Source organism: Globicephala melas, chromosome 1 (assembly GCF_963455315.2).
Source record: "Globicephala melas chromosome 1, mGloMel1.2, whole genome shotgun sequence".
Taxonomy (NCBI): domain Eukaryota; kingdom Metazoa; phylum Chordata; class Mammalia; order Artiodactyla; family Delphinidae; genus Globicephala; species Globicephala melas.
In genome coordinates this window covers 162,601,787-162,616,068 of record NC_083314.1, presented here as the reverse complement: position 1 = coordinate 162,616,068, position 14,282 = coordinate 162,601,787, and the positions used below count along the sequence as shown (strand labels likewise).

The 14,282-nt window shown below is 56.1% G+C and overlaps 4 protein-coding genes across 7 annotated transcripts in view; 3 read left to right on the top strand and 1 right to left on the bottom strand.

Moving 5' to 3' along the window:
- The first annotated feature begins 246 nt into the window (after positions 1-246).
- On the top strand, positions 247-4,646 carry CCDC28B (coiled-coil domain containing 28B). Of its 2 annotated transcripts, none has more exons than XM_030871235.2 (6): positions 247-360; positions 1,615-1,802; positions 2,944-3,110; positions 3,229-3,422; positions 3,646-3,668; positions 4,451-4,646. In XM_030871235.2, the coding sequence occupies exons 2-6, from the start codon at positions 1,639-1,641 to the stop codon at positions 4,503-4,505; spliced, it is 603 nt and encodes a 200-aa protein (XP_030727095.1). In that variant the 5' UTR covers positions 247-360; positions 1,615-1,638; the 3' UTR covers positions 4,506-4,646. The 2 variants fall into 2 exon arrangements, with proteins under 2 accessions (XP_030727095.1, XP_030727085.1); XM_030871225.3 differs by having other exon boundaries at positions 275-581.
- The window catches only part of TMEM234 (transmembrane protein 234), a 13,754-nt gene continuing 3,555 nt past the window's right edge, over positions 4,084-14,282 (bottom strand). The window contains exons 4-10 of one of the 3 annotated variants that reach the window (XR_009565966.1): positions 13,829-13,921; positions 13,399-13,549; positions 10,522-11,760; positions 8,309-8,401; positions 5,744-5,949; positions 5,287-5,460; positions 4,084-5,047 (exon numbers count right to left, since the gene is read on the bottom strand). Coding sequence is in view for 1 of the 3 variants with exons in the window: in XM_060308582.2 (XP_060164565.1) it covers positions 11,751-11,760; positions 12,831-13,114; positions 13,491-13,549; positions 13,829-13,921 (446 nt within the window). In the remaining 2 variants the exon portion in view is untranslated. The other 2 variants (XM_060308582.2, XR_011377490.1) reach the window with 2 other exon arrangements.
- IQCC (IQ motif containing C) lies at positions 4,770-7,605 on the top strand. The gene is given in 7 exon segments (XM_030871191.2): positions 4,770-4,988; positions 5,400-5,543; positions 5,764-6,028; positions 6,262-6,380; positions 6,497-7,141; positions 7,143-7,219; positions 7,221-7,605. Coding segments are annotated over 7 exon segments (1,389 nt in total). The 5' UTR covers positions 4,770-4,946; the 3' UTR covers positions 7,318-7,605.
- On the top strand, positions 8,108-12,612 carry DCDC2B (doublecortin domain containing 2B). Its single transcript, XM_060308592.1, is given in 11 exon segments — positions 8,108-8,373; positions 9,310-9,361; positions 9,774-9,850; positions 10,092-10,223; positions 10,535-10,614; positions 10,617-10,671; positions 10,776-10,830; positions 11,461-11,598; positions 12,016-12,111; positions 12,387-12,432; positions 12,435-12,612. Coding segments are annotated over 11 exon segments (1,044 nt in total). The 3' UTR covers positions 12,482-12,612.

The following is a 14,282-nucleotide window of genomic DNA, read 5'->3' as shown; positions in this document are numbered from 1 at the left end:
CCCACCTCCTCCTCCCCTCCATTTCTGACAAAGCTGCCACCATTTGGTAAGGGACTGTAACTTCTCTCCAAAACTGATAGGAAAGTGAAAGCGTTTTTTTTTTAGATTGCCATCACACAACCAATGTCATCACCTTAGCTCAGCTGGAGAGGTAAAGTCGAGTGAAAGGGACAGCTTAATAAATGTGGGGATGTTCCTCCCATCTTACTCCATCCCACTCTGAAAAAGGTCACTTTCTCTTTAAATGCAAATTGCCTCTTGCGAGCTCAGCTTCCACCCTTTCCGTTCCCGAGTTGGAGAGTGCTGCGGAGGGCGGAGGGAACCCCCACGGAAGCATCACTCCAGACCCCAAACCTCCAGGTCAGTTACCCACTTCGGGAGTGGGTGCAGAGGCTCAATGACGCGGGTCTGATGCTCCATTTCGGATCCTGGGTCCCGAGATGAGCGATCCATTTGGCACACGGCTTTGGAGATTGTGGGAAATAGATCCCAGGTCGCCCCCAGCCATTCCTGGGGAGCCGAGGCTCCCGCTGCAGTTTTTCTGTCGAGTCCTTAATTGAACCAAGCTGCTGCTGGGCCAGGTATTTGACGCGCTTCTGTCTCCCCTCCACCACCGCTGTCCCACACCAGTGCCAGCCAGCCTCGTACAATTTAAATGCTTATGCCCCCAGCGCCACCGCCATCCCAGAGTGCGGAGTCGGGCTTGGTGGTGGAAACTGGGAGTAAGCAGCTTGAGGAAACCCCGTAAAGGGTCTTCAGACCTCCATCTGGGGGGCGGCCTCCGCGGACCTGGGGCTGAAGGGGCGGGGCCGGGCGGGAGATCCAGCGGTGCCAGCCTCGGGCGCAGCCTTTGTTGGAGGCCCAGGCTGCCTGCTACGTGCCCGACCACGCGGCCCTCTCTGGCTGCAGCTGAAGCCAAGCGGGGACTTCCTGACGGGGGAGGGTGAAGCGGCTGGAAGTCTGTCCCAGGGAACTTCTGGGAGTCTCCTGGTGTTTGCCATTGGGGGCGGGGTGGAAGAGGAGGGATGCCAGTGCGGGGAAACCACACTGAGCCCTGCCAGCGTGCCACGGCTTCTGCCATTGCTGCCCATCCTCAGGGGGTTACTGCCTCACACCGGGGTCTTCCCAGGTGATCCCATCCACATCTCTGTCACCTTCCATGCTGAGGTTTGTCAGCGTCTGTCCAGGCAGTTGATAAATAGAACGGAGCCGAGTTAAGACACTCGTAATCCTCAGCCGGGCTCCTGCCAGCTCACATCCACCCTGTCTCCCCCTCCATTTCCTCTGCCAGCTCCGCCCCCGCAGCTACAGGGACAGGAAACCCCAGGAGCAGCAGCAGCAGGAAAATAGTGTCTGGTCCAGCCCTTTGAGGCAGGGCCTAGGTTTTCAGGCTAAAACTGGAAGGCAAGGAGGACCTGGGGTGGGCCACAGAAGTTCCTTCAAATACACATCTGTGACCCCAGCAGTAGGTGCTGGCACCTGGCCTTGCCCATACTGGGCAGCTGAGGGGAGAGTTAGGAAGGTCTGGGGGCCATCCTTTGCAGCTCTCAGGGATTGCTAGGTGGAGGGATGGCTTTGCCCCTCACTATCTCAGTGGGACTGCCTCCCTCCCAGGGCCTGAGGCCTAGCCAGCATCCAATGGAGGACAAGAAGAAGAAAAGGAGTCCCAAGCCCTGCCTGACCCAGCCAGCCCAGCCCCCAGGCACACTACGCAGGGTCCCAGTGCCCACCAGCCACAGCGGCTCCCTGGCCCTGGGACTCCCTCATCTGCCATCCCCCAAGCAGCGGGCCAAGTTCAAGAGGTGGGTACAGAAGGGAAGAGGGCAAGGAGGGAGGGACCCTAACTCTGGGCTGAGCCCTGTGGGCAGGAAGGTAAAGGGGGCCTTAGCCTACCGTTACTAAGCAGTAATCCATGCCTTCCCTGGGGCTCCTCCCACCCCCCACCGGCCCCTGAGAACTCAGACCCAGTTCCTACTCTCAAGTGTGTTGGGAAAAGGCCAGGTGGGTCACGGGGATCACACAGTATGATGATGCACCTCAGCGCAGGGAGTGAGCAAACTTCCAGGAAGTGAGTCAGAGAAGGCTGTTGGGCACACTGGAGAGGGAGAATGTTCTAAGCTGAGGGGCTTGCCTGGCAGAAGTATGGTAGGAAAATATTGCCTGGAAGGTTCCAGGAACCACAGGTGATTTGGTGGTCCTGGATTGTCATGGGGTAGGAAATGGTGAGGGGATACTTGGGTAAACAATTTGAATTCTCCGCTTAATTTTTTTAATGATTGAAAATTTGCCTCCTACCCTATAGTGTCTGTGTTTGTTTCCACTACCCATGCGTTCTTTCTCTGATTACTGTGTTTCCCTGTGCCTTTGGCACCACCTGCCTGAGAGGCATGTTGGGAGATGGCCAAGTCGGGGTAGCTGAAGCTCAGGACTGGGGCAGGGATAGTAGGAGACGCAACTGGAGAGGCAGTGGGGCCAAGCTGGAAAGATCATTCAGTGTTATCCCGAGGGCAATGGAAAATTCAAAGAAAAGGTTTTTACAAACAAGAGGGGCAGAAAGATATTTTTGGAAGAGGTAAGATGGCTTTCATGGTAATAAGGGAGTAACTGTCCCCAAGTTCACTGAGGACCGGTGAGGACAAGTGATTCACCCAGGGTCACAGGAAGAATGAGTGAGGTGCTCAGACTGGAACCCAGGAGCCCCATTCCAGGCATGGTTCTGGATGTATCACTGGCAGAAAAAGACTTCTTTTGACTTCTCACCCTCACCCTTCTTCACCCACTCCCTTCCCTTTACCCATCCCGGTGCCCAGAACAGGGCGAAACATCCATTTACATTGGTGGGTGGATAGAAGGGTGAATTAGTGCATAGACAGATGGCACAGAAGACCTGGGGTTACCTGGCTGCCACTCACCCTGTGACCATGGCCATGCCCACCCACCCAGGGTCAGCAAGGAGAAATGCCGCCCAGTGCTGGCAGGAGGTGGGGGTGGCTCTGCAGGCACCCCCCTGCAGCACTCGTTCCTGACCGAGGTGACCGATGTCTATGAGATGGAAGGTGGGCTGCTGAACCTGCTCAATGATTTCCACTCAGGCCGGCTGCAGGCCTTCGGTGAGTCCTGGGGGCGGGGCTTAGAGGGCATGTAGGTGGGGCTGGAGGACTGGGTATCTGGGGCGTGGCTGGGACCAGGGTCCCAAGCTTGCTCCCAGAGCTGACAGGTGTTGTCCAGGGAAGGAATGCTCCTTTGAGCAGTTGGAACACGTGCGGGAGATGCAGGAGAAGCTGGCCCGGCTGCACTTCAGCCTGGACGTGTGTGGAGAGGAGGAGGAGGAGGAGGAGGAGGAGGACGGGGTCACTGAGGGGCTACCTGAGGAGCAGAAGAAGACGATGGCTGACCGCAACCTGGACCAGCTGCTTAGCAATGTGGGTCAGGGCTGGGTGCTTCAGTTCCTGGGGGCACCAGAGGGTGTGTGGAGGGGTACATGCTTCTAAGACCATTCCTGGCCCCTGGGTGAGAAGCTGGGGGTGCATGGAGCCCAAAGCTCTGGGCCTCTCAACCCCCCACCAGAAGATGAACCCCAGAGCATCTGGAGTTTGACCAGGTGCCCCTCCTTACAAAAACTTCCCTTTCTCTCTCTGTTGACAGCTGGAAGATCTCAGTAATTCTATGTATCCTTTCAAGGGGACTTGACAGTGTGTAAGTGTGTGCACGCCTCCCAGAGATAAAATCAGCTTCGGCCTCCCCACCACCCTGCAGGAATCTTTACAGATAACCAACATCCTCACCCCTTTCAGTCCTACAGAATTAGCCACAAATTCCCCCTACCCAGGTAGAGGGTGCAGAAAGAATTCCCCAAATATTAGGAGAAAGAAAGGTGGTTGCAGGGAATATGTTTTACTTGCTTATCAAAATCTTTGCAAGGGGCTTCCCTGGTGGCGCAGTGGTTGAGAGTCCGCCTGCCGATGCAGGGGACACGGGTTCGTGCCCTGGTCCGGGAAGATCCCACATGCCGCGGAGCGGCTGGGCCCGTGAGCCATGGCTGCTGAGCCTGCGCGTCCGGAGCCTGTGCTCCGCCACGGGAGAGGCCACCAAAAAAAAAAAAAAATCTTAGCAAGTACTTTAGCCGACACCAATCCATGGCAAAGCTTGTCTGATGTCTTCCTATTCTTTCAGCACTGAACAATTCTTTTTACTGACTTAAATTATCTCCGCATCTAGTTCTATCAGAAGTAGTGCGGGTGCACGCTCCTGCATGATCTAAAGCAAAAGCGAAGGGGGTAAGGCACCTAGCAAGAAGGACAGGTGAGGACTGCAACCCCAGACCACGGAGCACTCCAGAGTCCCTGGCCCCCGCCCTTTTGCGCAGTCGGGGAAACTGAGCCTGTGCAGGTTGGGAAAATAGGGCTGCAAGGACCCGGGTCCAGAGCATCACAATCCTTGACAGGCACAGACAGAAGCTGCACCTGGCTGAGAACGCCGAGCCTGAGGAGCCGTCAGCTGTGTAGGTGTCGGACCCAGGCTCAGACCGCCCCTTCTCATTCCCTTCAAACTGTGACTTTTTACGGACTCGATTGGGTGTTCCGCGGCCCCCCCAGGTGCTATGGGGGAGGGGGGCATTGGATGGAATTAAACCATAAAGAAAGAAAGCGGCTCTGTGTCCTCCCTCCCCTCCTCGCGCCTTTACTCGGCAGGGGCGCCCGGGCCCCAGCTCTCGCGGGAACGCCCCTTTGCAACAAACTTCTGGTTTGGGAGGTCCCGCTCGCGGGGCTGGACTCCCCTGTGCTGCTCTGGGAGTGGGAGTTGGGGACAGGTGCCAGTTGGCGCCCAGCCCCAGGGCAGGAGCCAAAAGGTTGCCATGGAGACGGCGGGGCGGGGCCTGAGCAGGCCAGCGCGGCGCAGACTGGTGACGCACTGCGCAGGCGCCGGGCGGGTCAGTTTGCGCCCGGATGGAGCGGGAACGGTTGGATCGGAAGGTGACCGCGCTGCAGGTGCGGGGCAGGCTGGGGTGCGCATGATTCCTCCCCCGCACGGGATCTCGGACTGGGACCTTTGGACAAGATGAGGCTGTCACGTCTAGTAACCTGCCCGCGTGCCCACCTCTGAACCTACCGACCCAGCCCCACCGGCCTGAAGAATGCGGGGACCCCACGGACCCTCACGCGCCCCCCACTCCCATTACACACTCCTACGGGATCAGGGAAATGAAGGGAAGGGCCTTTAATCGACGAGGTGGATCCAGCCCAGCACGCTCCCTCGAACCCCCAGAGCGCCAACACACAGCGTCACCTGTCCTCTCCCGGGGGCCGGGTCCTCTCTTGCAGACCTCTCCAGAAGAATCCTCCAAGATGCCCCCATTTTGCAGTGATAAGGGTTTTCTTTCCCCTCGTTCTCCACACCAGGCCTGCGTCCGGGGCTTCTTGGTCCGACGCCAGTTCCAGAGTCTTCGAGCTGAATATGAGGCTATTGTACGAGAGATCGAGGGTGATCTGGGCACGCTTCAGTGGACTGAGGGCTGGATTCCCAGGCCCCGATTTCTCCCAAAGGTACTACACACCCTAGAGGTAGAAGAGATGGGGAAGAAGGACCCGGGCAGGGGATTCCACCCTTCATGCTGACAAGCTATTCTCATTGGAAAAGGCAGCAGACTCAACCTCCTCACACCCCAGTCCTTAATCCTCATCAACTTGTATGCTAAATCATGGCACCCAGACACTTGGAGGGTTTAGCCTTGGGGCTCTCATACCTTTCTGACTGATTTCTCAGAAGGCAAAATCCCATCAGACCTGGAAAGCTGGAGAGAGGGTACCAAATCCAGAGCAGGAACTGTGGAGCTGCTTCCCATGTAAAGAGCCTGAGAAAGAGGCCATCTGGGAGGAGATGATACTGAAGAAGTCAGGAGAGAGCGCAGCAAACTCAGGCAGTCTTCCCTGCAGAGATGATAGCCCATGGCTTCAGGATGAGCAGAGCAGGAGGACCAGGAAACCGAGCCAAGAGGAGACCAGAGACATGTCAAAGATGGAGAACCCAGGTACCTCTCTGCTTAGATCAGGGCAAGCCCCTGACCCTCTCTGGGCGTCAGTTTTCCCATCTGAAAAGTGGAAGCCTTGTGCTAGATAAGCTGCATCCCTTTCCTTCTTCCCTCTGCTTGGTTGGGGGCAACTCATGGGTGGGCAGAGGGAGGGTGCCAGGGTCTAATGCTAGGCCAGTGCCCACTGTCTGCCCCCTCAAGGCTTTCTCCCTTCATTCTTCCCTCCTTCACAGAAGCTGCAGGTCCAGGACTGCCCCACAGCCAGACTGAGCTCCAGGAGCTCCAGTACCACCGCAGCCACTTAGCTATGGAGCTGCTGTGGCTGCAACAGGCCATCAATAGCCGTAAGGAGGTAGGCACTAATTTGGAGCCCTCTCTGCACATTTAGGGCCAAGGGTGGGGGTTAGGGAAAAGCCTCCTGCCATGCCCAAGCAGGCCTGCCTGGTACAGTGTTCTCTTCTCCAACAGTACCTAATTCTCAAACAAACACTGAGATCCCCAGAGGCGAACCAGGCAAGAGATGAGCCCAGCTTGTGCGCAGACCATGGGGGACAGGGCTGTGAGAAAGCTGGGTCACGACCAGGCCCACCACTGGAAGACCAGTCCTACAGAACTACTAGAGAGCCAGACCACATGGATGACTCCTGCTGGAGACTCAGATCACAACCCCATAAAACCCCAGAAATACTGGCCACTACAGACAAAACCACTGCTGGGGCTAAGTACAGGGACCTATGCTACAGACAGACAGGACCACAGCTGCCCACACCATGGGATAATCAGGCCATAGGGAAAAGGCTCACCAAAGAGCCAGAGTGTGGAGAACAGACCTATGGAGGGACCTGCCTGCAGTTGACAAAACTTCTAGAGGATGAGACCCACAAAGGCCTCAAATCTAGGGGCTGCTGTTCTGGAAAGGCCAGGACACAGCTGCCCACACTCTGTGAGGACCCAGACGTTGAAGACAACTCTCCCAGAGGGCCAGGCCAAAAAGAGCGTGATTGCCAAAGAGCTGGGCCACGAGAGTTGGGCCTCTCAGAGGACCGTGTCATCTGTGATGGGACTTTGGCAGAGCATGGTGGCCTGCATCTCTGGAAGGCTAAACCACCCCGAGGGCCGGACTCCTAGTGATAAAAGCTCCACAGATAGAACCTCCAATGAATCTAGCCATGAAGGATGGACAAACCAGAGGATCAAGGCCACCTGAGAAACTGTCTTCCACAGGGTCAGACCACACAGGAGAGGATCACTGGAGGGGGCGACTGTGGAAAACAGGACCACCAGGCTAGACCCTGGGGAACCAGGGAAGACCAGGTTCCAAAGGGGGATTCTATGAAAGGGCAATGAGGGAGACAAGACCTCATTGTAGCTCCCTGGTACCAGCTCTACCTCCTGCCCCTGCCCGTGGGTACTAGTGGCTAATGAGGCCAAGAGAAGCTGGAGCACAGAGCTGGCATCAGTAGAGATAGGAGGATACGTTCATCCTCTGCCTGTGGCTCAACCCAAATTTTGGGATAGGGAGCCACCTGGGGTGAGCAAAGTTGGGGGGCTGATGGAGAATAAAGGTGTTCCTTAGATTCTGAGCCTGGCTGTATTTATCTTCTGCCTCTGGTCAGGACAGACTCTGGGCCCTCCTGTTCACTTCCTGCTGACATGGGGCATCTTCCCCAGAGCTGGCTGGGAGCCACAGCCCAGGAGCAGACTAGCCATCCTTGGGGAACAGCCCCCAAAGCTGATCTTCCTTTAAGCTCAGCCCTTGGGCTGCAGAGTGGCAGGGAGGCTGAGAGTCCCTCGCTCCACCCAGTACTGGAACATCTGTGTTTCAGTGTCATCTCTGCCACTGCCTCTCTCACTGAGTCCCAGGCTCTTTCTTCATATGTAGTGATCAGACCCACCGTACTCTTGTGAGGCCCCACCAAGAGCAGGTTGGATGAGACCTTGAATGCAGACAGATGCTCCTATGGAGGCTCTCCCTGCCTTTCTGGGTGAGAGGGCAGGACTCCACCTCTGATTGGCACCGCTCCCAGCCCTGCCTTAGTTGCCTGGCAACAGCTCTGCGTCTCTAACCGGGGATACGCTATGGCAGGTGGCAGTCCAGCAGCCAAGAGGGTAGTGGTGTCCGGGAATGGGGACCCCTTCTCCCCAGGCCACCAGCTGGTGGTGACTCAACACTGCTTCCCCACCCTGGAGACCTTCCTCTGTGATGTGACATCGGCTGTGCAGGCCCCACTGGCCGTGCGTGCTCTCTACACGCCTTGTCATGGCCACCCTGTCACTGACCTGGCAGACCTGCAGAACAGAGGGCAGTATGTGGCTGCTGGCTTTGAACGATTCCGCGAGTTCCCGTGAGTGGGCTGGGGCTGGTCAAAGAGCCTGGGGAGAGAGGTAATAGCGATAGCAACAGCATGTGTTCAGTACTTCCTGTGTATCTCACGGAATACAGCAATCCTATGAAGGGGGTGGTCTTATCCCCATTCTTTGGAAGGGGAAATCAAGATAGTGAAATAACCTACCTAAGAGTACATAAATAACACGTGGAGCCACAGTTCCAGTCAAAGTCTTACACTGATGTTCATGCCCATCCAGCCAGGACCAACCAGTGGGAAGAAGAACATTCTGCTGGTTGAGCCCCTTTTTCCAAAGGCTGTTCCTGATTGGGTCCTTACCACCACCATGCCCATCACCACCACCACTAAATACTCTATATCCATCCATCACTTCCTCCCTGCTGTGCTTAGGCATCCTGTGCTCTCCATTAGGCTGGGATTGTCCTTTACAGGGTGGGGCTATGCTTTCCAAGATGGGAGAATAAATAATTTGAGTGTCTGAGCTTCCAGCTCAGATCTGGCTTCCAGGTCCTCCTCTGCTCTCAGCTGAGGTTGCTGAGAGTTAAGGAGCCAGGAGTTGGGAGCCAGACAGACTTAGAGTCTGGGCTCTGTCACTTCCATGTTGCTGAGGTGAGTCACTTAACTTGCCCTCGTTCTCATACAAAATGAGATGAAACCGCACACATCATGAATGAGAAAATTTCTGAGATACAGGAGGATGTCGACCTTTAATCTTGTGGTTTGGGTCTGAGACCCCAGACTGGATGTCCAGCCTGATACATAACCTGAGGCAGGTTCAAGTATCAGCATCCGTTTCCAGACCGAGATAACTGAGACTATTCCAGTGGGAAGGCAGACTTGGTGAACTGGGCCCCAGCCCCACGCTCTGGCAGCTGCCGGGCTGTTGAGGACCCAGGCTCCCCAAGATGACCAGTGACCTATCTGTCCTTTCAGCTCTTTATACCCTAGAGGGGAGGATCCAGGTGGGAAGAGCAGCAGACTACCTGTAAGTCCTGGGGCCGACCAGCCCCCAGCCCTCTGTTCTCCCATCCCCCTGGGGGCTGCCCCCACTTTGGTCTGGGAAGTCAGGAGCCCTGGAGCTCTGGAGCCTTCTCGGGTGCAGGATTTCAAGACACTGTTCCTTGTGCCGTTCCCGAACTTTTACTTTACTTTAGCTCCAGGCTATGGTCCTCAGAGGAAAGAGGAAGCCATAAAACAGAGGGATGGGAGGGGGTTAAGAATGTGACCTAGGGGAGGTAGAAGTACCCTTTGGTGAAAGGCGTGACCAGTCCCATCCCTCCTTGCCCCCTCTTCTGCCCCAGTCTGGTTTCTTTCCCTCACCCTACCCACCTTGGACTGACCTATCCCTGACAAAAGGCCTCAACTCGCTCCTGATCTGGGGGCCTGACGGGTTTCAGGGCCCTCCTGTGATTCAGCAGCCATGTGATGGGGCCCTTGGACAGCGGCTACCTGCAGGTTCCCCCTGCTGTATCCAGTGAGTGCTCGTGTTGGGGAACAGGGGCAGAGATTTTTGTTTCAGGGAGACCAAGGGAAAGTGGGTGGATTTGTTCCAGGAGCCCCTGGCGACTGGGATATAAAAAGTCCAACATGCTTAATGGGTGACAAACAACGCACTGGTTCTTGGACCATCTTCTGGCCGCTGTGCCATCCTTCCTCCTCTCACACGTAGGTAGTTCTGGGGACCCTTCCCCTTACCAGGCTGCTCTTTGTCCCAGTGTGTTCAGGAATGGGGACCTGTTAAGCCCCCCATTTAGCCTGAAGCTGTCCCAGGCTGCCAGCACGGACTGGGAAGCAGTGTTGAAACTCCTGACTGAGAAGGTGAAATTACAGAGCGGGGCTGTGCGCAAGTGAGTTTGGGGACTGTGGAGACCTGAATGTCCCCAAAGGGAGCCTCCCTACTGCTTTTCGCTGCCCTTGAGGATGAAAAGGCAAAAGGAAAGCATGTTTCCCCAAATGAGACTTCTTTCTGTGCCTCAGGGAGAGGCCCCTCCAGCCCAGCCCTCGGAGCCAGGGCAGAGCCTGGGTGACTGGCCCTGGTGCCCAGAGGGCCAGCAGCCAAAGGGCACCTTGAAATAGCTGTACCCACCCCCTTGTAGTCTGCTGCATATGAAGATACATCTTGTTCACCGGCCCTTATGTACTCACCTCTCTCTCCCAGACTCTGCACCCTGGATGGGCTCCCACTGTCAGCAAGGGAGGCTCTGGTGAGTGGCCATTACTATGTGGCTGTCGGAGAGGATGGTTCAAGGCCCTCCCCTATCTGGTGCCTCGTCCCTCACTGCCCAGGGGCTGCTGGTATGTATGTGTGAGGTGGAAGGGTAGCAGGTTAGAGCAGAGGAAGCCACCCTGACTCCATGTCCTGCTCTGCCTCCTACAAGCCTTCTCTTTTTTCACTGCAGGCAACCCCCAGACCCAAAGTCCAGGCTCCACAGCAGGGGGCAGGTGAGGCAGGGGGTCATGGGCGGTGGGAAGGAAAAGGAGTGACTAGCCGAATCCTCTTCCAGCTCAGCCTCTGACCTTATCTCACTGCATCCTCTCAATAATCTTGTGAAACAGAGATTATTATTCCCGTTTTCCAGAGGAGAAGCTGAAGTTCAGAGGAGTGAAGTGATTCGTTCAGGTTAACACAGTTATTGACAGGGGCCAGACCAGAAACTGGTCTGAAGCCAGCTTATCTGGGCTCTGTGAAGACCTTCAGGACTCTGAGTTGCTGGACCTAATGCCAGGTTGGATGCTTGGAGATGGAATCAGCATATCTGGCACAACAGGGTCCAAAGATGCTTATCAACTCCCCATCTTATCCCAAGCCTGAGCCCTCCCAAGAGATGAGCCAGTGAGCATTGAGTGGGGGGTAGGGGGATGCGGCCTGGTTTCACTGGGCATCTAGAATACCAGGCACCATCTGCCGTGTCCCTGGATAAGGCAGCCTGATGGAAGAGGGAGCAGGGAGGGAGGAGGCAGGCTATGAAGATGGATGGCATCTCCTCTTCCAAGCTCCCACCAGGAGCATTCAAACCTTGACTGGGAGTGGAGAAGGTAAGGCCAGCCTGCACCCACGGCTCAAGCCCAGTGTTCCCTCCGCAGGCCGATGGCCACAGAGCACAGGCAACCCAGTCCTCTCCAAAGGAAGCCAGGCAAATTGAGCCATCTGCTTTTTATGCCAGCCCCCAGCAAGCTTTTCAGCATGCTCTCCACTCTCTTGAGGGGACCCAAGAATCCAAGGCCTTCTCTGCCAGCCTCTAACAGTGACGTAGGATTGTCCCTGCTATGCTGAGGGAGTTCCATGGGGGCAGAATGCCCAGGTTCAGAGCTGGTCCGGACTTCAGGACGACTGTCTCCTACTCCCCCGTGTGCACGGCCAGTCCCTTGCCTCTTCACAGGGACCTGGTTTATGAAAAGAAGCACATGGAAACTCAAAGCCATGACATTTCGGGGGTGGGATTTGGAAGGGTGGGGGTAGGGCCAAAGGCCTGCCTCTGAGCTAACCTGCCATCCTCTGAGGTCCTGGGCGAGGGGGAGGGGAGGGGAGGGGAGGGGAGGGGAGGGGAGGGGAGGGGCTGGTAGAGAGGGTCAAGGGAAAGAATGTGAGGGCTCCTCAGCCTAGGCATCGGCCTGTAACTTCCCACATCAGAAGTCAAGGGAGTGTATGGGGCTCCCCATGCAAGGATGGAGACAGCACGGGCCCAGGGAGTAGCACATGATGAAGCCACCTGGACAGAGGCACCCCTGGATCAGGTGGGCTGAGGCCAGGGCCGGAAGCCGTATGTTGGGACAGGAGTTCTGAGCTGGAAACAGGCAGCTCTAGGTCCCGGAAACGATTCTTCTCCCTTGTGATTGTGAGCAAATCTCCTAACCTCTCAGAGCCCGACTTCCTACCTTGTTGAATGAGAGGGCAGATGCTAATTTCTGGTCTCTTCCTTTCTTGGGGTGGGCAAACCCCAGGCTGAGGACTGGAGGCTGGATGTGGGGTGCTAATGGCTCCGTTCTGTGTGGCCTTCTGCCTCCTCCAGAGGGCAGCACAGGTAGTGGAAGAGGCCCTGATCCTGGAAAGCCGGCCAGAGCTGGGGCAGCTCTCTCGGCCTTGGGCCCTGCTCTGCCATCTTGAGAGCCAGCAGCTGCAGCCAGGAACTGGGGACCGCCACTCTGCGGCCACCATTTATCCTCAGCCTCCAGCGGCCGGTTCTCAAGGAAGCAGGGCCTCCCCTAGGCTCACAGGGTGCGCTGCAGCCCCTCTTCTGCCCCTAAACCCACAGCCCAGCCTCCTTTCCGCTCCGAGCAGAGCAGCCCAGCCCAGCCACAGAGGCCATTTCCTTATGAGGTTCTCTGGCCAGAGAGATGAGTAGCCAATGGAGCTTCAGGGAAAGAACACAAACTGGGGAGCGGGTCGTCCCAGTAAAAGAATACTTACCAACCTCCATCTGTCTCCTACACACTTATTACAGACTTCCGCTCACCTGGCATTGCTCCAAACGCTGGGGTCTGGCAGTGCGGGGGCCCATAGATGTCGATCGGTTTGAGAGGGGCCGGCACCCACCTCACAGGAGGGACAGGCAAGGCTAACAGCAAACTCCTCTCCCCAACGTCTGCTGTTCTTATGCACCTTCCCCTCAGTTCCCTCCTCAGCCAGCCAAGGCTGAGCCCTGGAGCCCTCCTGTCTGCATTTCTGGCTCAAAGACTGTAGCTGGCTCTCTTCTTGCGGCTGGAGTTCTGCGGTCCACCAACCAGCTGCTGGGATAGTCTGGGCCAGGCACAGGAACAGTGGCAGGCCTGGGGCCTGGGGCCTGACATGACAGCAGAAAGTGTGCTGCTGGGACAGAAAGGTTGCTGAGGGTGAGGGTGCGTGTGAAGTCTCTTGTGCTAAATCCGAGCAGCAGGTGAACAGCACGTGGAAGTTACAAAACCCTTTCACTTTTGTTCTCTTATTATGATCCATGAGGTAGCTATTATCCCAAGAGATGAGGAAGCTGAGGCTGGGGAGTGGAGGGGGTGGGAGGGCTAAGTCCGCATGCTCACTGCCTCTACCTCATGGCCCAGGGGCTTCCTGGAGACAGCAGAGCCGGAGGGTGGCCTTGGTCCACTCAAGGCCTAGATGGTGGCCCCTGGGTCTTGGTCACTGAGCTTGTGATGCAGAGTGTAATTCCTGCCACGGTGAGCACCATGCCTGCGAATGCTCCTGGGATCATGGGGAGAAATTGAGAGGCTCTGAGACCAGCCATGTCAGTAGGAGCTGGTGCAGGGCTGAGGGAAGGGCGCAGACAGGGTCTGTCCCCAGACTACCCAGGGGAAGGAAACTCTGATGGCCACAAGGAAGCAGTGGAGCTGCAGAAGAAAGGGGCAGGATCGGGGAAGATCCTCTCCTCACCGGGCCAAGGGAGATGGCTCTGGAAAAAACTAACCCAGGGGTGTCAAAGCCCAAGTAGTGGCTCCCCAAACTTGCAGTGGCCAGACTTACGTTTTCCACCGATATCTTCTCCAAGGACCTTCCCAACAATCAGTGTAAAGATGATGGCCAGAGAGTTACTGATGGGCACAGCTAGGGTCAGATCTGAGTGATCAGAATGAAAAGAATCTCTGAGATGCAAAAAAAAAAAGTCTTTCTAGGCATAAAACACTTTCATTACATCATCAAGACAGTCTTTTAAAAAGGGTATCTCATGACCCCATTTTCCAGATGAAGTCACAGCAAAGCTCAGGATTCAAACTCAGGTCTCCTAACTCTAAATTCAGTGCTCCCTCAGGATTCCAGCATGAAGACCTGAACTATAAGGTCTGGGACCACCTTGGTTTCCTGGTAAGGATGAGATCTTTGCACTCAAAGAGAACTTCTGAGATCTCAAGGACATCTGGACAGACAAGTACCCAAAACCCATAGGATGCAGTAGCTATTAACACCAAACACGTTTATC